Source organism: Eimeria tenella, genomic scaffold (assembly GCF_000499545.2).
Source record: "Eimeria tenella Houghton genomic scaffold, Eth_scaff9, whole genome shotgun sequence".
NCBI lineage: Eukaryota > Apicomplexa > Conoidasida > Eucoccidiorida > Eimeriidae > Eimeria > Eimeria tenella.
In genome coordinates, this window is record NW_013543465.1 from 218,238 (window position 1) to 238,237 (window position 20,000).

The 20,000-nt window shown below is 53.5% G+C and overlaps 5 protein-coding genes across 5 annotated transcripts in view; 3 read left to right on the forward strand and 2 right to left on the reverse strand.

The window, feature by feature from the left end:
• The window catches only part of ETH_00008615 (uncharacterized protein), a gene marked incomplete at both ends in the record, with an annotated part of 5,577 nt that extends 491 nt beyond the window's left edge, over positions 1–5,086 (reverse strand). The window contains 12 exons of the mRNA XM_013378536.1: positions 1,070–1,118; positions 1,235–1,297; positions 1,512–1,590; positions 1,853–1,956; positions 2,042–2,094; positions 2,321–2,403; positions 2,656–2,720; positions 2,845–2,913; positions 3,051–3,429; positions 3,848–3,940; positions 4,127–4,241; positions 4,445–5,086. Coding sequence (XP_013233990.1) covers positions 1,070–1,118; positions 1,235–1,297; positions 1,512–1,590; positions 1,853–1,956; positions 2,042–2,094; positions 2,321–2,403; positions 2,656–2,720; positions 2,845–2,913; positions 3,051–3,429; positions 3,848–3,940; positions 4,127–4,241; positions 4,445–5,086 — 1,794 coding nt within the window. The remainder of the gene's footprint in view (positions 1–1,069; positions 1,119–1,234; positions 1,298–1,511; positions 1,591–1,852; positions 1,957–2,041; positions 2,095–2,320; positions 2,404–2,655; positions 2,721–2,844; positions 2,914–3,050; positions 3,430–3,847; positions 3,941–4,126; positions 4,242–4,444) is intronic.
• A 765-nt stretch (positions 5,087–5,851) lies between these two features.
• Positions 5,852–9,271, forward strand: ETH_00008620 (leucine rich repeat protein, putative; the record flags this gene model as incomplete). Its single annotated transcript, XM_013378537.1, has 5 exons — positions 5,852–6,027; positions 7,162–7,268; positions 7,673–7,869; positions 8,166–8,361; positions 9,135–9,271. 5 exons carry the CDS (start codon positions 5,852–5,854, stop codon positions 9,269–9,271), a joined length of 813 nt encoding a protein of 270 aa, XP_013233991.1.
• Positions 9,272–9,400: 129 nt separating this feature from the next.
• ETH_00008625 (uncharacterized protein) lies at positions 9,401–10,612 on the forward strand (the record flags this gene model as incomplete). Its single annotated transcript, XM_013378538.1, has 1 exon — positions 9,401–10,612. The coding sequence occupies one exon, from the start codon at positions 9,401–9,403 to the stop codon at positions 10,610–10,612; it is 1,212 nt and encodes a 403-aa protein (XP_013233992.1).
• Positions 10,613–11,278: 666 nt separating this feature from the next.
• ETH_00008630 (adaptin N terminal region domain-containing protein, putative) lies at positions 11,279–17,817 on the reverse strand (the record flags this gene model as incomplete). Its single annotated transcript, XM_013378539.1, has 16 exons — positions 11,279–11,287; positions 11,500–11,574; positions 11,767–11,865; positions 12,016–12,602; positions 12,724–12,871; positions 13,018–13,164; positions 13,406–13,472; positions 13,618–13,857; positions 13,982–14,079; positions 14,535–14,826; positions 15,020–15,513; positions 15,776–16,246; positions 16,654–16,727; positions 17,080–17,203; positions 17,425–17,496; positions 17,740–17,817. The coding sequence occupies 16 exons, from the start codon at positions 17,815–17,817 to the stop codon at positions 11,279–11,281; spliced, it is 3,075 nt and encodes a 1,024-aa protein (XP_013233993.1).
• Positions 17,818–18,787: 970 nt separating this feature from the next.
• Positions 18,788–19,797, forward strand: ETH_00008635 (uncharacterized protein; the record flags this gene model as incomplete). The annotated part of the gene is made up of 5 exons (XM_013378540.1): positions 18,788–18,922; positions 19,111–19,158; positions 19,262–19,326; positions 19,482–19,545; positions 19,753–19,797. 5 exons carry the CDS (start codon positions 18,788–18,790, stop codon positions 19,795–19,797), a joined length of 357 nt encoding a protein of 118 aa, XP_013233994.1.
• Between the last annotated feature and the right edge of the window lie 203 nt (positions 19,798–20,000).

The window sequence follows — 20,000 nt, forward strand, 5'->3', positions numbered from 1 at the left end:
CTAGCCCTGGGGCGGCGCACACGAGCCCACACACACCGTCTGTCCTTCTTGCGCTGCTTTAAATCTCATAAATTGTTTTAATTGAAATAAAATAAATCCTTTTTAATTCTGTTCCTCCATTAATCAGCCAGCAGCGCGAAGAGGCGGTCCAAACCTCCGCGCCGGCCTCGCGCGCGCCCGTGCCACGCCGGGGGTCCTTGCGGGCCAGTGAAGAGAACCACCGCCTAATAAACAATTAATTTCTGCAAATTATATTGAATTAATTTTTATAATTCAAAATTTATTGAATTTAAACGGTTTGGACGCCGCGCACTGCACAGACACCGGAAGCCGCCCGCGCGGTGTATCGACACCGGCGCGCCGTCGCTCGAGCAGGCCACATCAGCTCAGTGGAAGGTTTCCAGTCATTTAAATTAAATTTTAAATTAAATTTACAGAATTTAATATTATTTTAATCTATTTCAGTTGGTTTTTGGCAATATTTGGGCGTAGGCAACGGCCCCGCCCACGCTATCCATAGTCAGGCTGGCCGCTTTGCTACACAGACTCTAAACCCTGGACTGATAACCGTAAACCCTAAACCCTAGCCCCTAAGCAATACACCGTTGAGCCTACCATGCGTGAGAATTCACTTCATTTAGCCCTAAACCCTAAACCCTAAACCCTAGACCCTAGACCCCAAACTCTAGATGATGGGTTATCTGGTCACTTCAGCTCTAAACCCTACCCTAAGCGCTAAACCTCCAAACTTGAACTCTGCGGTTCAAACTCAAACCCTGCTGCTAAACCCTAAACCCTCAGATCGTCCACCCTAAACCCTAAACCCCAAACCTTAAACCCCAGATCATAAAGCCTGGGCGGGCGAACCCTAAACCCCAAACCCCAAGCTGCCGAAGTTGATAACCACGCAAAAGGTAACCACCTAGCGTACGAACAGTTGCCTGCCTGTCTGGCGGCAGACCCAAATTAGGGTTTAGGGTTTAGGGTTTAGGGTTTAGTAAACGGCGTAGCCCAGAGGCTGGTTGTTGGGAAAATGGCAAAAAGCCTCAATGTTGTTTTTGCGGTGCACATGATGCACGTGGGGCAGCAGCCACCCCTCAAACTCCACGTCGATTTCTCTGCAGCACAAACCCTAAACCCTAAACCCTAAACCCTGGATACCCTCTACAGTGTCTTGGCCGGTCCTAGAGGCTAGCGGACACTAAAGCTCTAGGGTTTAGGGTTTAGGGCTCACCGGCGGTCTTGCAGTGCGTAGTAGCGGCTCATGCGAACGAACTCGATGCGGGTTCTTCTAGCCCTTCAGACAAACCCTAAACCCTAAACCCTAAACCCTAAATCCTAAACCCTAGGCCATAAACCCTAAACCCTATGGCATGTAGTTCGCTTTTTAAGGCGCCAGAAACACAAATTTAGGGTTTCTGTAGTGTAGCAAAGGCATAGGGTTTAGAGTTGTCCCCCAGAGGAATTAGTATCTAGTGTTTAGGGTTTAGGGTTTAGGGTTTAGGGTTTACTTCATTTTGCTCCACTGCCAATAGGCACAATTCGCTATGCGAATGTCGAGGCCGCGCACGATCTTTTCTTGTAGACGGACTGCACATCAAACCCTAAACCGTAAACCCTAAACCCTAAACCCCAAAGCCAAACCCTCATCTCCCAAGTACACGCAAGATGCGCAATCCTATTATGAATACCCGAACCCTGAACCCCGAACCCTAAACCCTAAACCCCAGACCCTAAACCATAAGCCTCAAGTGCAAGCAAGACGCGCAGCCCTACTGTGAAAGCCCAAACCCCAAACCCTAAACCCAAAACCCTAAACTCTAAACGCTAAACCCTAAACCCTAAACCTTACCTGCTGCAGTCTTGCTGTTGGTGCCCACGTAGAAACGATCTGCGCTGTCGCAGCACCACGCGAGTCTCCTGTCTCTTTCTAGAATGTCGAAGCAAAGAACCCCTCTGCACGCACCCAAACCCTAAACGCTAAACCCTAAACCCTAAACCCTAAGCCTGAGGCCTCCACACACTGCAGCGAGAGACCTACCGCATTGGGTAGAGTTGGTGGGCGATCCTCAGCTTGGTCAGAATAGCACTCAACTGAAAACCACAAACCCTAGACCCTAGACCCTAAACCCTGAACCCTAAACCCTAAACCCTAAATCCTAAATTCGTAGTTCCATAATATATAAACGTGGCTGCTGCATCGAATTTCTGAACCCTCATTTCATGGCTATCCCGACGGAACAAAGGAAGCCCTAGAGCCCAAAACTCAGACCCCACAAACCTAAACCCTAAACCCTAAACCCTAAACCCTTAACCCTACCTTTCTAACGAAAACTGTTGGGGGTCTCGGGCTCAGAGTGATTTCGATGCGCTGCAGCTGCCGCAAGATGTTCCGAGTATTGTCTGCGGGCAAAGCACCAAACCCTAAACCCTAAACCCTAAACCCTAGACACCTTGCAATAAATCACTGAAATGGTCTTTATTTTGGGAGAAGCAAAAAAAAGCAGGGCATTCACTGCGGCAAAAGCTTCGAGTAGAAACCTCAAACCCCAAAGCCCAGGTCCTAAACCCTAAACCCTAATTCATAAATCCCTAACCCTGAGTCCCAAACCCTAAACCCTAAACCCTAAACCCTCATCCCCTCAGAAACCTTACGGTCAAGCTGTTCATACAGGGAGCGGTCTAGAGTGCGCAGCGCTAGTCGGCAGAGAAGAAGTTGCCTGCGCATTGCCAAACCCTAAACCCTAAACCCTAAACCCTAAACCCTAAACCCTAAACCCTGATTTGCTACTTCTTTGCCACCATGCGCCCAGTCTAGGGTTTAGGGTTTAGGGTTTGCAGCACCTGTGGAGCCGAGCATTAGAAGGACGCGTCCAGAAGGTCTCAGGCTGCGCAGCAGCAAATGCAGCAGCCCTGCAGCCGCAACAGCAGCAGCAGCACGTCAAGCCCTGAACTTTGCTGAGACCAACAGGAGGCTCGCAACGCTCTAAACCCTAAACCCTAAACCCTAAAGCAGTTCCCTAAACCCCGATTCTTGCGCTGCTGCTCACTTTTCCACAAAAGCCAGCAGCAAAGGGGCCCACTGCATCCCTTCTTGCTGCTGCTGGTGATGCTGCAGCAGCAAGGCTGCTTCTGCTGCTGCGCCCAGCGCGAGGCCGTCTTCCCGCTGCAGCTGCTGCTGCTGCAGCTGCTGCAGCAGCTGCTGCAGCTGCTGCTGCAGCGGCTGCAGCACCGCGGCTGAATGAATGTCCACATGGGCAAAGGCCAGCAGCAGCCGCGCTGCAGCAGCAAACGGCAGCAGCAGCTCTTGCTGCTGCTGCTGCTGAAACAGTGCTGCAGCAGCAGCAGCAACAGCAGCAGATGGCATTCGCTGCTGCGCAAAGGCCTCAGCAACATTGCAGAGGTCCCAAATATCCCAAAGGGCGGCCGCTGCGCACAAACCCTGAACACTAAACCCTAAACCCTAAACCCTAAACCCTTAGCCTGAACCCCTGGGTACTGGACTTCAGCACAGACTATAGCCCCTCATGCGCCCCTTTCAAAACCCTAAACCCTAAACCCTCCTGAGGGTTTAGGCCAAGAATTTAGGGTTCAAGGCTTTGTGCTTCAGCCTTGGTTCTAGGTCTTACGCCCAAAACCCTAAACCCTAAACCCTCCTGAGGGTTTAGGCCAAGAATTTAGGGTTCAAGGCTTTGTGCTTCAGCCTTGGTTCTAGGTCTTACGCCCAAAACCCTAAACCCTAAACTCTAAACCCTTCACTCTACACAGAACGCGCTAATGCATAGGCATTCAAGGCGGGAGCCAAAACTTTCAGCATGAATACCACGAATTAGGGTTTAGGGTTTACCCTTCTCAGGCCCTATTTGCTGCAGCGCGGTTTGTGCATCTTCGAAAAAATCAAAATGGAGAAAAGCCAAACGGCGGACAGCTTTACTCACTCCTGAACGCAAACCCTAAACCCTAAACTCTAAACCCTAAACCCTAAACCCTAGACCTTTAGGCCTAAACACTTCCCAGACAGACTGAGCGCCAGGACTGAAGCTGTGCTGCTGCGGCCATTCTCCGCCTGCAGCAGGCGCCCTCCACTGCTAGGGTTTAGGGTTTAGGGTTTAGGGTTTGGGCTGACGTGGCAGCTGCTGCAGCAGAGACTCAGGCTCTGCTGCTGCTGCTGCAGCAGAACGGCCCAGGCTGAGAAGGCCCCCAAGAACAGTAAACTCGCGCAGGCCAATTGCCAGGCAGCCCTGCAGCGCAAACCCTAAACCCTAAACCCTAAACCCTAAACCCTAAACCCTGAACCTTGCGGCCGAGGTGCGTGAGCGAGAAACGAGTCGAGTGCTCTGGACTCGACAGGGAGCTAGGGTTTAGGGTTTAGCGTCTGAGAATTAGGGTTTGGAAGCTAGGGTTTAGGGTTTAGGGTTTTGGTGTTGCGGCCTAGCCTACAGACCTCAAGAAGAAGACAGATATGTTCCAGCGTCAGAGGATCCTCGCTCTCGCCCAGCTCCAGCTGCTGCTGCTGCTGCTGCTGCTGTCGCTGCTGCTGCTGCTCTTGCACACAGCGCCTCCACAGGGCCCGCAGCGGGCACCAGTCTGCGGCTGCTATGTCTTCTGCTGCTGCTGCTGCATCTGGTGCTGCTTCTGCGTCTGCTGCTGGTGCTGCTGCAGCCCGCAGCAGCTGCAGCGGCACTTCCGCCGCAAGCTGCCGAGATGCAGCAGCAACTGTGAGGCGTTTTCTGCTGCTGCAGTCTGATCCTGCTGCTGCTGCAGCATGGGTTGCTGCCGCAGCATTTGCTGCCCCCCCAGCAGCTGCTGCTGCATGCACCGTGCGCCTGAAGAAGACTGCTGCTGCTGCTGCTGCTGATGCTGCTGCTGACCCAGCAGCAGGTGCAGCAGGCACTCCTGCAGCACGCAGCCACCGCCCCCGACTTTCACGTAGCGGGGCCCCTGCTGCTGCTGCTGTTGCTGCTGCCGTTTCGGTCGTTGCTGCTGCAGTTGCTGCTGCAGTTGCTGCTGCTGCTGCGGCTCTGCAGCGAGAGATAGGCCCGCTGAGGCAGCGGTGGCCCCACTGTAATACGTGCGGAGCCAGCATAGCTTGCTGTTGCTGCTGCCGTTGCTGCAGCTGCTCCTGCGGCCGTTGCTGCTGCTGTTGCTGCTTCTGCTGCAGCCGCGTCAGCCGTTAGTTAGTGCTGCTGCCGCTGCAGTTCTTGTAGCGGCATCTGCCGCATCTGTATTTAGCTGCTGCTAATAGATCTCGGCGCTGCAGCTAGTGGCTTTCTAGAGCAGCAGCAGCAGCTGCTGCGGCTGCAGCGCAAACGAGAACAGCAGCAGCAGCAACTGCTGCAGCAGCAACTGCTCCTGCTGCTGTCGATGGTGGGCTTGTAAAGCGCGACGGCACGAGATCTAAAAAAAACTTTAAACCATTTAAAGAGATAGTGCCCTTGTTCTAAAATTGTACCTGCAGCAGCAGCAGCAGCAGCAGCAGCAAGAGCTGCTGCTGCTGCTGCCGCTACTGTAGTGACCGCATGCTGGTGCATGCAATGTGTCTACAAGCCATCTAGCCAGCTAAGAGTTGAAATTTGTTCTCTTTGAATTATTAAAAATAAATTAGTTTTATTTAAGTTGGGTGTTTCTGCTTCTGCTGCAGCGCCCCTGCGGCTTCGCGGTGTCTAGCGAGCAGCAGCAGCAGCAGCAGCAGCAGCAGCAGCCGCAGCAGCACTTACTGAGTGTGTACAGAAGTGGAGTTTAAGGGCTTGTGCTGCTTGACTTTTGCTTTTTGCGGAGTTTGTAGTTTGACGCAGGGCCGGCGCGTGCGCAGGCCCTAGGGTTTAGGGCTTAGGGTTTAGGGTTTGGCGGAATGGGGGAAATGACTTCCGCGGCGCTTTCCGCGCTGCTGCGGGAAAAGCCGAAAGTCTACTACAGAACAGCAGCACTGAACTCTGTGCTGTACGTACACCGCAGAGGCTTTTCTTCTTTGGGAGGCCTCGAGGGTTTTTCGGGACTGAAGGCTCTTTACGCCGACGGCAATGGTTTGTGCTGCTGCAGCAAACCCTAGCTTTCTGCTGCTGCAGCAAACCCTAGCTTTCTGCCGCTGCAGCAAACCCTAGCTTTCTGCTGCTGCACAAAACCCTAGCTTTCTGCTGGTGCAGCAAACCCTAGCTTTCTGCTGCTGCAGCAAACCCCAGCTTTCTGCTGCTGCAGCAAACCCTAGCTCCCTTAGCTGCTGCAGCAAGCCCTAGAACCTTCAGCTGCTGCAGCACGCGCTGCAGCAGCAGCAGCAAGCGCTGCTGCGGCCCTGACTGCTTACCTGAAACCCTCTAGCCGTTTAAACGCCGCAGCAGCAACTGCTGCTGGCTGCCAGCTGCTGCTGCTGCTGCTGCTAGCTGCTGCTGCTAGCTGCTTGCTGCTGCTGCACACAACCCCAGTGCTGCTCACCAGCTAGCTGCTGCTGCTGCCAGCTGCAGTGCTGCAGCAAAAAAATACAACTGCGCTGCTGCAGCAGGTGGCGGCTCTGGCGCAGCCTCGCTGAAGCTAGGGCAGCAGCAGCAGCAGCAACGGCAGCAGGAGCAACTGCTGCAGCAGCAGAGGGTGCAAATACAAGCAGCAACGGAGCATTAGTTAGGGCGTTGCAGATAGCAGCACATAGTGCTTAGGGTCCAAGCTATTATAGGGTTTAGGGTCTAGGGTTTAGGGTTTAGGGTTTAGGGTTTGTGTTGTGCTTAGCAATATCCAAGATAGAGGGTTTAGACAACTGCACTTCGCTGCGAACTCTGTGAGCATAACCCTAAACCCTAAACCCTAAACTCCAAACCCTAAACCCCTACACCTAAGGCCTTGGCCTCCAAAAGCGCTAAACCCTAAACCCTTGCAAAGCAACGGTTTAGGATTTGGCTGCCTCTGCGGACCTGTATATAGACCCTTCAACGCTACCTGGGGTTTAGGGTTTAGGGTTTAGGGTTTAGGGTTTAGGGTTTAGGGTTTAGCACAGCGGCGAGGTTGATGCCGAACGCCATCGGATTCGCCCTTTGCTGCTGTTGCTGTTGCTGCTGCTGCTGCTGCCACTGCTGCTGAACTGCTGCTGCTGTTATTTCTGCTTCTACTGCTACTGAGACTGGCTCTGTTGCTGCTGTTACTGTTGCTGCTGCTGCTGCTGCTGCTGCTGCTAAGGTGTTTGAACGAAAACTGCATTCGGTCAATTTCTGGACTTTCGCCGCTGAAGGATTTGAGGGTTTTGAACCTCAGCAACAACTTCATCAACGACTTGTCCGGCCTAGGTAGGGTTTAGGGTTTAGGGTTTAGGGTTTGAAGGTTTACGGAACCGGGAAGGGCGGGGGCGGAACGAGAAAACGCGATTCCTGTAAACATGAGCTTTTCGGCCCAGCATTTAGGGTTTAGGGTTTAGAGTTTAGGGTTCAGGGTTAAGGGTTTAGGGTTTAGGGTTTAGGGTTTAGGGTTTAGGGTTTAGGGTTTGGGGGGTTTAGTCCGAGACAAGCCAAACAGCGTAAAAAGCCCAGCCCCTGGCTGTTTGTTTATGTGTCTTTTTTTTAATTCTCTTAATTTCCTCTTAATTCCTCTTTAATTCTTTTTCAAATATTCTTTAATTCTTTTTATTTTTTAATTTTAATTTCTTTTTTTTATTTTTAATTTATTTAAATTCCATTTTGCTTTTATTCCTCAGAGGGCTGCTGCCCGCTACTGGAGACGCTGCACTTGGGTTCGAACCAACTGGAGGACTCAAAGCTAAACCCTATTTTAGGGTTTAGGGTTCTGGCGGTTTTGGACCTCAGCAACAACAGAATTCAAAAGGAAGAAAGCATAATGGCCTTCAAACAAATCAAACAACTCAAAGTCCTTTATATGCAGAGAAACCCCGTTGTCAGGCCCAAACCCTAAACCCTAAACCCTAGCTAGTGCGCTCTGGCGCGCAAACCCTAAACCCTAAACCCCAGAGGTGGGGCCTTTTCAAGAAGCAAAAGAGTTAAATTAAAAAGGGTTGTATGTAAAGAAAGGAATATTTGCAAAGTATATATGCATAAATGCTGCTGCTGCTGCTGAACATGCTACTGTTGGTGCTGCTGGTGCTGCTGCTGCTGAACGCGCTGCTGTCGCTGCTGTTACTGCTGCTGCTGAACATGCTGGTGCTGCTGCTGCTGCTGCTGCTGCTGCTGCAGGTGTCTCTAATGGCGCACTACAGGCAGCGGACAATTGTCTCTTTGGAGACACTTACCTTTTTGGACGAGGCCCCTGTGAAGGAGACAGACAGAAGAGTTGCTGCTGCTTTTGTGGCGGGAGGAGCAGCAGCAGCAGCAGCAGCAGCAGCAGCAATTCGCCAAGAGAAACAGGCCCAGAGACTCAGGGCCATGCAGGGTCTGCAGCAGCCTGCTGCCTCAGCAGCAGCAGCAGCAACTGTCTCCTTTGTCTTTTATTTTGTATCTATTTTATTTGTTTTGTGTCTTCTTTTATTTCATTTTATTTCATTTTGTTTTGTTTTATTTTGCCGTATTTTATTATTTTATTTTATTTTATTTTACTTTATTTCGTCTAACTTTCTTTAATTTAATTTATTTTGTTTGTCCCCTTTTTATTTATTTATTTTTGTCTTCTTTTTATTAGTTATTTAAGTCTATTATTAATTCTTTTTTAAGTTAATTTAACCTTTTTGAAAAGTCTTTTGAAGTGTTTATTTAGAACTTCTTTAAATGTTTTTTTAATTATTTTTAAAATGTTTTTTAAATATCTTTTGAAGTATTAAAAAATTAAAAAAAACCTTTTAAATATCTTTGAAATATCTTTTTTAATTCTTTCTAAATTCTTTTTCGAGTACTTTTTAAATGCCTTTTTCAATATTTGTGAATTCTTTTTAAATCTTTTTAGAACTGCTTTTAAAATCCTTTTTAAATGCCTTTTTTAATTCCTTTTAAGTATATTTTCAAAACGTCTTTTGATTCTTTTTAAATGTCCTCTTAAATCTTCTTCCAAATCTCTTTCAAAAATCTCTTAAAAATCTCTTCAAATCTGTTTTTGAATTCTTTTCAAATATCTCCTTTAATATTTCTTTATATTCTTTCAAAAATGTTTTAAAATATTTTTAAAATTACTTTTAAATGTCTTTTTTTTATTTTTGTTTTTTCTCATTCAAGAGTTCAAGCGGATGTGCGAAGAGGCCCGTAGAGCAGCAAATGTCCAAACAAACGACAGGCAAGCAGCAGCAGCAGCAGCAGTAGCAGCAGCAGCCAGCAGTAGTAGTAGTAGCAGCAGCAGCAGCCAGAAACAGTAGCGGTAGCAGCACAAGCAGCAGCAGGAACAGCAGTAGTTGCAGCAGCAGAAATAGCAGTAGCGGCAGCAGCAGCTGGAGTGGCAGCAGCAGCAGCAGTAGCAGCAGCAGTAGCAGCAGCACCAGAAGCAGATGGAGCGGCAGAAGCAACAGCAGCCCTTCGGCCCACGGGCGCTGCGGGGAAAAAGGACAGACGACCGTTGTGGCTGCTATTTGCTGCTGCTGCTGCTGCTGCTTCTGCTGCTGTTGCTGCTGCTGCTTTTGCTCAGTGATGGTGACGCCAGCGAAAACAGCGGCGGCGGCGGCAGCAGCAGCAGCAGCAGCAGCAGCCAGCTGCAAATTCCTTCGTTGCACCTGCGGAGCGAAAGCACTTGCTGCAGCACTGACCGCTCCCTTAGTGAGTGCAGCAGCGAGCGGAGCCTTGACGTTGCTGCTGCTGCTGCTGCAGACGGAGCAGCAGCAGCAGCAACAGCAGCGGAGGAAGCAGCAGCAGACGAAATAGCAGCAACACCAAGTGAGGCGACGCAAGGCCAGTCCCAAGAAGCAGCAGCAGCAGCAACACAAGAGGAACTAAGCTTTGCAGCAGCAGCAACAGCAGCAAACGAAGCAGCAGCGGGAGTTGGAGAAACGCCGACTACTGAAGAAGCAGCAGCAGCAAACGAAGAAACAGCAGCAGCAACGGAGGAAGAAGCAACAGCACACGAAGCAGCAGTACCAGAAGAAGCAAAGGCATCAGCAAATGAGATGGCAGCAGCAAAAGAAGCAGCAGCAGCAAATGAAACAGCCGCAGCAGAAGCAGCAGCCGCAAATGAAATGCCAGCAGCAGGAGCAGCAGCAGAAGCAGCAGCAGCAAATGAGGCAGCAACAGCAGAAAAAGCAGCAGTAGCAAACGAAGCGGCAGAAGTCCCCAGTGAAGCAGCAGCAGAAAGCAAAGTGGCGGCAGCAAATGAAGCAACAGCAGCAAACAAAGCAGCAGCAGCAACAAATGGAGCAACCGCTGTGGCAAATGGCACGGCAGCAGCAGCAAATGACGCAGCAGCAGCAAATAACGCAACAGCAGCAGGTGAAGCGGCAGCAGCAACTGGAGCAGCAGGAGGGGCAGCACCACGGGAGTCAGAAGCAACCGAAGCAGCAGCAGCAGCAGCCGAAACTTTAGGTGCAGCAACAGCAAACCAGGGAGAAGCACAAACACAAGACATTGCAGCAGCAGCAGCAACAACAACAGATGAAGAAACTGGAAAACACGCAGCAGCAGCAGCCAATAAGAGTGCAGCACCAGGCAGCGCTGCTGCAGCAAAGGACAATGAAGCAGCAGCAGAAAGATGCAGCAGCAGCAGTCTCTAAATTAGAAGCAGCAGATGCAGCAGCAGCAGCAGCACCAAAGACTCCAGCAGCCACTGCGGCAGCTGCAGCTGCTTCTGCCACCGGTGCAGCAGCAGGAGCAACATCCAATGCCATTCAAATATCTAACGTATAGAAAACAATGGTTAAAGTCAGAAGCAAAAGGAGAGAGCTCTGGGCTGTTCTGCTGCTGCTGCTGTTGCTGCTGCTGTTGCTGCTGCTGCTGTTGCTGCCGCTGCAGCCGGCAGCTGCTGCCACTGTCACCCTTGCTGGAAGAAATGTTGCTGCGTCTGCTGCTGCAGCTTTGCAGCAGCAAGTACAGCAATAACAGCAGCAGCTGCCGCTGCTGCAGCAGTTTTGGCAACAACTGCAGCTGCAGCAGGTGCTGCTGCAGCCCTTGCAGCAACAGGATTAGCAACAGGTGCTGCAACAGCAGCTGCTGCTGCTGTTGCAGCACCTGTAGCAACAGCTGCAGCGGCAGCAGCTGCTGCTGCAGCACTTGCAACAACACCTGCAGCAGTTGCAGTTGCAGAAATTGCAACAACAACTGCAGCTGCAGCAACTGCAGCAGCAGTTGCAGGTGCCGCAGCACCTGCAGCAACAACTGCAGCAAAGCTTTTGCCGCTGTTGCTGCAGCTCTACAGGCTGCTGCATGCTGCAGCAATGCGGTTAGCTAGACTGCGCGCGCAGGCACACAAAACCTAAACCCTAAACCCTAAACCCTAAACCCTATGTTCTAAGTTCTGACGCCACCGCCGCAGCCCAACTGCAGCAGCAGCAGCAACAGCAGCACCAACAGCAGCAGCAGCAGCAGAGTACCTCTGTGTAGCCGCTTTGATTCTAAAATAAACAGCAGCAGCAGGAGCGTCAATGCTGAGGTGTATATACACCGCGCCTTCTGCTGCAGTGCCTGCAGCAACAGCTTCTTCGCCAATGACTTCTACCACTGCTGCCCCGAGGCTTTTCTGCAAGCAAACCCTAAACCCTAAACCCTAAACCCTAAACCCCAGGCCAGCCCCGGGACACTCAGCAGGCAACGCTCTAGGGTTTAGGGTTTAGTTGAGGCTTCGACGGCAAGCTTTTAGACCGGATTTGCCGTGAGGGTTTACTATTCAAAATTAGGGTTTAGGGTTTAGGGTTTAGGGTTTAGGGTTTACAGAGAAGACTTCTCGGGCGTAGTCTGCGCAAGCCGTCGGCCGCTGCAGCGCCGCAGTTGCTGCGGCCTCCCCAGGCAGCAGACCCCAGCCGCGGCCCAACTGCAGCAGCAGCAGCAGCAGCAGTAGCAGCAGCAGCAGCAGCAGACGAGTCCTTTAAGTGCACATAGTAAGACGGGCCCTTCTGAAGTGAGAATGAGAGTGACAGCAGCAGCAGCAGCAGCAGCAACTGCAGCAGGGGAGTCAGGTCACCTGTTCTGTCGTTATCGCCATCGGCTGGAGCAGCTGTTGCTCCTGCTGCTGCTGCTGCTGCAGACTCAGTGACAGGACATCCATAACCAGATCATCTACCCCAGTGCTGCTGCTGCTGCTGCTGCTGCTGCTGCTGCTGCTGCTGCTGTCAAGGTCAAGCAGGTCGACTGGGGGGGCGTGCTTCTGAACTACTGAGGGAGCAGCAGGAGCAGCAGGAGCAGCAGAAGCAGCAGCAGGGGCCGTTGCTGACGGGGAAATGATGAGAGGTGTCCCGCTTGCAGGCATTGCAGCAGCAGCAACAGGAGCTGCTGCTGCTGCTGCTGTGGCGTCCCCAGCAAGCCCCCCGAACAGCGCAGCAGCCATGCGCTCCCGCTCTGTGAGCTCCCGGTGCTGCTGCTGCTGCTGCTGCTGCTGCGCGTACTGAGGCTGCGGCGGCAGCTCCATAGCGGAGACGGCTGCGATTGCTGCATGCGGCTGCCAGCTGCTGCTGCTGCTGGCAGCAGCAGGTGCAGCAGCAGCAGCAGCTGCTGCTGGGTCAGCGCCGTTGATTGTCCCCACAAAGCCAAACGGGCCCCACCGACGAGGCCCTGCGCATAAACCCTAAACCCTAAACCCTAAACCCTAAACCCTCACGTGGAAAACCTAGCAGGACCATAGCTGCTGCTGTTGTGCCCCCTAAACCCTAAACCCTAAATCCTAAATCCTCACCCTGTACATTGAAGCCAGTGCTGGACTCAGCAGCAGCGCTGCCAGCCCCTTGCTGCAGATGCTGCTGGTGCAGTTGCTGCTGCTGCTGCTGCTGCTGCGGTGCAGCCGGCGGAGCGTAGGGCGTGAAGTTAAGAGCAGCTGTGTGGTGCTGCAGCGCCGCAGCAAAACCCTTAACCCTAAACCCTAAACGCTAAACCCCAGTTGTAGCGGTGGCCGATCTCACAAACCCTAGAACAGTTCCCTCAAGCCCCAAACCCTAAACCCTAAACCCTAAGCCTTTGAGGCTGGACGCACTGGCTGGTGTTGCTGCGCAACAACTGCTGTTGCATGCACTGCTGAATCTGGAGCAGCAACAGCAGCAGCAGCAGCTGCTGCTGCTGCTCTCTTGCTCAGTGGCACGTACTCCGCGGCTCCAGCTGCAACAGCAGCACGAGCGTAGGCCTGCAGCAGCCATAACAGCAGCAGCGAGTTATGTTGAGCAGCAGCTGCAGCAGCAGAAGCTATTGCAGCAGTGACTGCAGCAGCAGCGGCAATTGCAGGAGCAGCAACTCCAGCAGCAGCAACTGCAGCAGGGGCAGCTGCATTGGCCGCAGCTAAAGTAATAGTAGCTGAAGCAACAGCAGCAGCAGCTGCAGCAGCACCTGCTGCAACAGCAGCAACTGCGGCAGCAGCAGCAACTTACGGCTCCTGTGTTCAGCAGGTCCTCTGTTGGAATATCTTCGTTTGCCGCATCAAAGGGGAAAACTTCCCTGAAGACCAAACCCTAAACTCTAAACCCTAAACCCTAAAGCCTAGACCCTAAACTGCAGAGCTTCCAAGCATGCTTGTGGCTTGAGAGTTTGTTCTGCCTCTAGGGTTTGGCTTTTGCATTGGGGTTAAGGGTTTAGGGTTTACCCGAGGAGCCGGGGCGGCAGCAGCTGCAGCAGCAAAGCCCCTCTAAAACACCTTTCTTGTATGTCAGTGGAGCCGAGGTACTTTTGCTGCTGCTGCAGCAGCTGCAGCACGAGGCCGTCAACAGCTGCTGCCTTTCCTGCTGCTGCTGCAGGGCCTGCTGCTGCTGCTGCTGCTGCATTCAGCGCCGACAGCTTCACCAGCGCCCACAGCGCCCAGCCCTGGGTGCTCGCGCTTTTGGTACTGCAGACACAAGGGTTTAGGGTTTAGCGTTTAGCGTTTGGGGGCCCCAAGCGCCGTGTGCTCAGCCCCGCGGCTCATGGCCCACGACCCCGCTAGGGTTTAGGGTTTAGGGTTTACGGTTTACCGCAGCGCTGCGTCCCGTAGCAGTGCCAGCAAGTCGTGCTGCGTGAAATCCGGCAGAGAGCAAAGGGAGCCATACTCCCCCAGCACCCAACTTGCCACCTGAGCACAAACCCTAAACCCTAAACCCTAAACCCCAAACCCTAATTGTGGGCTTCCGGCGGCGGCTGAAGAGCAAACCCCTAAACGGTTTTGCTGCGCTTGAAACTACAGACGCTGTCCTTGCAAAACCCTAAACCCTAGCAAAGCGCGCCATAAACCCTAAACCCTAGCAAAGCAAGCCCTAAACCCTAAACCCTAGCCACAAGACAAGCCCTGAAGACTCGCTGTCGACAAGGCCCAAACCCTTGCCGCGAACGAAATCCCTAAACCCTAAACCCTAGCCGCGCAGCTGAACCCCGCGCCAGCGCCCTAGCCATGAAGCTCCCCCAAACCCTAAACCCCAAATCCTAAACCCCAAACCCTAAACCCCAAACCCCAAACCCCAAGCCCTAAAACCCAAACCCCAAACCCTAAACCCCAAACCCTAAACCCTAAACCCTAAACCCTAGGCGCGCCTGGATGAGGATGTCGGGCAGCTGCTTCTTTTGCTGCAGCAGCAGCGCCAAAGAGTTGACCACATAAGTCCTAAAAGCTGTGTCTTCTTCGGGGCTTCCGTCGCTGCCGTCGACGAGCAGCTGCAGCAGCGACTGTGCTGCGTGAACTGCTGCTGCTGTGCTGCTGCTGCTGCTGCTGCTTGCTGCTGCCAGCGCCGGCGCGACTCCAGCAGCACTTAAGGACGCGCAGGCCCCCCCCACTTCCAGCAGCGAGAGCACCGCGCCCACGAACCACTTAGGGTTTGGCGAGAACCTGCGCCGCAAAGGGTTTAGGGTCTACGGTTTAGGGTTTAGGGTTTGGGGTTTGGGGCCGCGCGAGGGTTTGGCGCCAGCGGGGCGCCGCGGCGTGCGACGGCCGCGGCGCAGCGCGCGGGCGCGCGCCCCCCAGGGCGAGGGCTCAGGACCTAGGGTTTAGGGTTTAGGGTCTAGGGTTTAGGGTTTGGGACCTTTCGGCGAGCATGGCGACTCGGGAAACGAGGCTGGCGCGGAGGTGAGGGTCTGCTGCTGTGCGCAGGTGCTGCATGAGGCTGGCGACGACGAAAGCCACGTTGCTAGGGTTTGTGATTGCAGAAAGAAGACAAAGGGTTTTGTGTTTGAGAGTGTCGTCTGCATCTTCCAAACAGTCAATGACAGCTAGCTGGTGGCTAGCTACGTGGCTAGCTGCGACAGCAGCGAGCGCAGCGAGCCCCGCCACGCCCACGTAGCGCAGGTTGTTGTTGCTGCACAGCAAAAACTTGGACGTTGCTGCTGCTGCTGCTGCCAGCAGCCGCTGCTGCGGGTATACTGCAGCAGCAGCACAAACCCCCGAATACACTAATGCAAACCCTACATTAGCGGAACAGTCTGCGCGCCGCATCGTCTCCTCCAGCACCAAGTAAACCTCCGAAGAAAGCCGGGGGTCTCCCGCCACCAGCGAAGACAGCACCGACAAAATGTTCATCTGCACGCCCCAAACCCTAAACCCTAAACCCTAAACCCTCACGCAAACCCTAAACCCTCACGCAAACCCTAAACCCTCACGCAGACTCGGACCCTCCAGGCGGGGCTCCCGCCACCAGCGAAGACAACACCGACAAAATGTTCATCTGCACGCCCCAAACCCTAAACCCTAAACCCTAAGCCCTAAACCCTGCAAAACCCCAACCCTAAACCCTAAACCCCAAACCCTAAACCCTAAACCCCAAACCCTAAACCCTTCTTGCCTGGATCCAGGGCGCCGGGACTCTGTGGTATTCGTAGTCTTTGGGGAGCTTTCTGTCGATGATTTGTTTGAGAATGGAAACCAAAGAAGGAATGAAAACCCTACTTTGGGGTTTGTGAGTTTTTGCCAAAAGTCCCAACAGATGAACAGAAACCCCCATGACTGAAGGGTCTCCGTCGCAGACTGCGCGGCGCACTTTCCCGAACAAATCCGCCACCACGTAGCCCTCCTGCTGCTGCTGCTGCTGCTGCTGCGGCTGCTGCTGCTGCTGCGGGTCCGGCAGCGGGGGGGGGGGGCTCAGGATGAGAATGCGGTGCAGCACCATCAGGGCTTTGCGGCGAATTGCTGCTGCTGGGTGCTGCAGCAAATCTGCTGCTGCTGCAGCAACACAAGGCAGCATGTCCAGCGTCAGCAGCCGCGAGACGCACTGCAGCGCCGCGTGCACAAACAACACGTTTGGAGAACGCAGGTCCTGCGAACACAAACCCTAAACCCTAAACCCTAAACCCTAAACCCTAGACCCTAAACCCTGGCCCTGGACATTCAGTCCTCAGCCCTAGCCGTAAACCCTAGACCCTAGCTAGACCCTAGCCTTTAACCCTGAGCCCGAAACCCTACGCCCGAAACTCTAAACCCTAAACCCATGAGCCCTAAACCCTAAACCCTAATCCTAAACCCTGAACCCAAGCCCTAAACCCTAAACCCTGGGGGAGAGACAAGACACAGCTAAGTGAAACGGCCCTGCATCGCCCCCAAATCCTAAACCCTAAACCCTCGCAAGACCAAAACAAAAACCATGAGACAAGAATGAGCCAACTGGAAGAAAGAAGCAGCTCTGCAGACAAACTTAGGGTCTAGGGTTTAGGGTTTAGGGTCTACCTTCTGGATGGTGTTCACGAGCAGAAGCATCAGCTCGTGGTCTTGATGGAGGAACAAATTGCAGGCCAAGTATCCTGCACGAGGCAAACCCCAAACCCTAACCCCTAATCCCTAAACCCTAAACCCTAAACACTAAACCCTCGAACGACTCGCGCTGTTTCTGCTGCTGCTGCAGCCTGGCAGCTCAGGCCTCCGCAGAACAAGATAATTAGGGTTTGCACAGAGCCTCTCAGGAGGCGTTAAGAAGCAGCTAGGGTTTAGGGTTTAGGGTTTCCGCAGCTAGGGAGTGCCAGCAGCCGCGCTGACGGAGCAGCAGCACCAAGGGTTTAGGGTTTAGGGTTTCGGGCTGGGGCTTCCTGGGCGCGACGCTCAGGCCTTCGCGCCAGGGTTTAGGGCTTAGGGTTTAGGGTTTAGGGTTTAGAAGACCTATCCACTTCGCCTTGGCCTGCTGCTGGTTCGCCAAATTAACTGCATGGATATGTGCAAAGGCGGCGCTGTGGCCCAGCAGCTCGATATAAATGCTTCGGATTATGAATTCTTGCATCTTGCGCTGCAAACCCTAAACCCTAAACCCTAAACCCTAAACCCTAGCGCGGCCCCCACGCGCCCCTCAGGCGCACGCTGCGGGCAAGCTGCGCGCGAGGGTTTAGGGTTTGCTGCAAGCCTCGCTTCAGGGTTTGCAGCTACAGCGCAGGCGCAGCCAGCCCCCGGCGTTTAGGGTTTAGGGTTTGTGGTTTAGGGTTTAGGGTTTGTGGTTTAGGGTTTGCGTACTGTCGAGACTCTGGGCTGGTTCATCCGCTGCTTCAACACGACAGTCTCATTGGCTATGATGCGGTCTTCCTCCTGTGCACAAACCCTAAACCCTAAACCCTGAACCCTAAACCCTAAACCCTAAACCCTAATACTCCATCCCGCATACTGAACCCGCACACCGTAAACCAAAACCCTAAAGCCTAAGCTGTAAACCCCAACCCTTAAGCCTGAAAAGCACCAAGTGCTAGGGATGGAAACCCCAAACCCTTAACCCTAGACGATAAAACCTCAACCCTAAACCCTAAACCCTTAGCCCTAAACCCTAAACCCTACCTGTTTAGACCTTGCCTCCCCGATGAACTTGATGAGGTCGAAGAACTCACGGCTAACGTGGGGGCCAGCGCCATTCATTTTCGCGAGGGTTTAGGGTTTAGGGTTATGAGTGAGATAGGGCCGTGGCTAAACCCTAAACCCTAGGCTTCTAAACCCCAGGTTTCCGTTGTAGCTGCTGCTGCTCCAGAGGCTTCAGCCGCAGCAGCACCCGCTGCAGCGGCTGCTGTTGCGGCAGTTGCTGCTGCTGTTCTATTTGCTGCTGTTGCTGCTGTCCTATTTGCTGCTGCTGTTGCTGTTACGGCTGCTGCTGCTGCTGGAGTTGCTGCTGCTGCTGCTGCTGCCGCCGCTGCCGCCGCTGCCGCTGCCACCGATGTTGCCGCTGCTGCTGTGCTCTTTTACGTAGGGGCGAGCAGGGTTTAGGGTTTAGGGTTTAGGGTTTAGGGTTTAGACAGCGTCGCTCGGCGCCGCCGACACGCACGGCAAGGGTTTACGGGCCAGGGTTTAGGGTTTAGGGTTTAGGGCTTAGGTTTTCTGTCCTATCAAGCCAAAATTTTGTTTTTCGAGGCCCCTAAAAAACAAATTAGATGAGCAGCTGAGGTGTAGCTGTAGCTTTTGCTGCTGCTGCTGCGTGTCCGGGCATCGCTTGCTGCTGCTGCTGCTGCTGCTGCAGGAAGAGACGCGTTGCCGCAGTTGCTGCAGCTGGCTGCTGCTCTTTGAGCATCAACACGACCTGCGGCAGCACGTGTTGCTGCTGCTGTCTTTGCTGTTCCGGTCGAAGGCGCTGCATGCAGCAGCAGCAGCAGCAGCAGCAGCATGGGCTGTTTGCTGCTGGGGCTGCAGCAAGATCAGCAGCAGGAGCAGCAGCAGCAATGAATTTGAATCCAATTTCCCTTTTCATTTAAAACGCGCTCACTAGATAGATCCTAGATATAACATCCTCCTTGGGCGGTACGGAGCCGTCATAGCTGCTGCTGCTGCTGCCGCTGCTACTGCTGCTACAGCCGCTGCTGCTGCTACAGCTGCTGTTGCTGCTGCCGCAGCTGAAACAATGACGCGAGGGCCGCAGCGGCTCGCATGGCTCGGCCTGCTGCTGCTGGTGCTGCTAGCGCTCAGCAGCAGCAGCAGCAGCAACAGCAGCAGCAGCAGCAGCAGTTATGGATTGGTTACCTTCGCTGACGCGCAGGTCTGCTGAGGGAATCCCAAACCCTAGAAGCTGGCGTGTTAACAAAAGCTTAAACCCTGAGCCCTAAACCCTCAGCTGCACAGCTCCAAACCCTAGCGCATTCAAGCCTCGAGGCGCCCGTTCTGGTGAAGGGCTCAGCTGTGTCTGCTAGGGTTTAGGGTTTAGGGTTTAGGGTTTGTGGTACTCAGGGCTTTCGAGGGGCACCGCAGCTGGCAGAGGCTGGAGCTCCTCCGCGAGTAAGCCCTAAACCCTAAACCCTAAACCCTCACCCCTGGATAGGGGACCTGCAGTTAGGTGTCTGCGGTTTAGGGTTTAGGGTTTAGGGTTTCCTGCGTGCAGCGACTCCAAGCGGGCATCAGCTTCGACGAACAGGACAGAGCGCAGAAAGGGTTTATCGTCATTTGGTGCGCTAAACCCTAAACCCTAAACCCTAAACCCTCAGCCCAGTGCAGTTTGGAAGTTAAGGACGCCCCACATAGAGGCAGAAGCACTGGGATGTTGTGAGCCTAGGGTTTGCTTAGGGTTTAGGGTTTAGGGTTTAGGGTTTAGGGTTTCGCAGGATGAGCATCACTCTGGTGTTTGTGGTGATCCTTGGCATTTGGGTAACCCTCAAGATTGCCGATGTGAGCAAACCCTAAACCCTAAACCCTAAACCCTAGGCTCCCTTCTGGGAGCTGCGTCTTTTCCCTTTTTGTAGAAGCTCTTGCTGCGGAGGGTTTAGGGTTTAGGGTCTAGGGCTTGCTGCTCGCGCCAGAGCACCCCTGGGCCGTCGTGCTCCAACGAGGGTTTAGGGTTTAGGGTTTAGGGTTTAGGGTTTGAGGTGCCTACAGGTGACCGACCCGCTGCTGCACACGAAGTTTTTCGCTGCCCGATAGCTGCTGCTGCTTAGAGCAGCAGCAGCTGCTGCTGCATCTGCTGCTGGTGCTGCTGCTGAAGCTGCTTTTGCTGCTGCAGCCAATTTTACTGCTCAGCCAATTTTACCGCTGCAGCTGCTGCTGCAGCTGGCAGCAGCAGCCGCAGCAGCAGCTGCAGCACGAGGCTGTGGCCCGTTAGTTCGCCCTTTGCTTGTCTTTGTCCT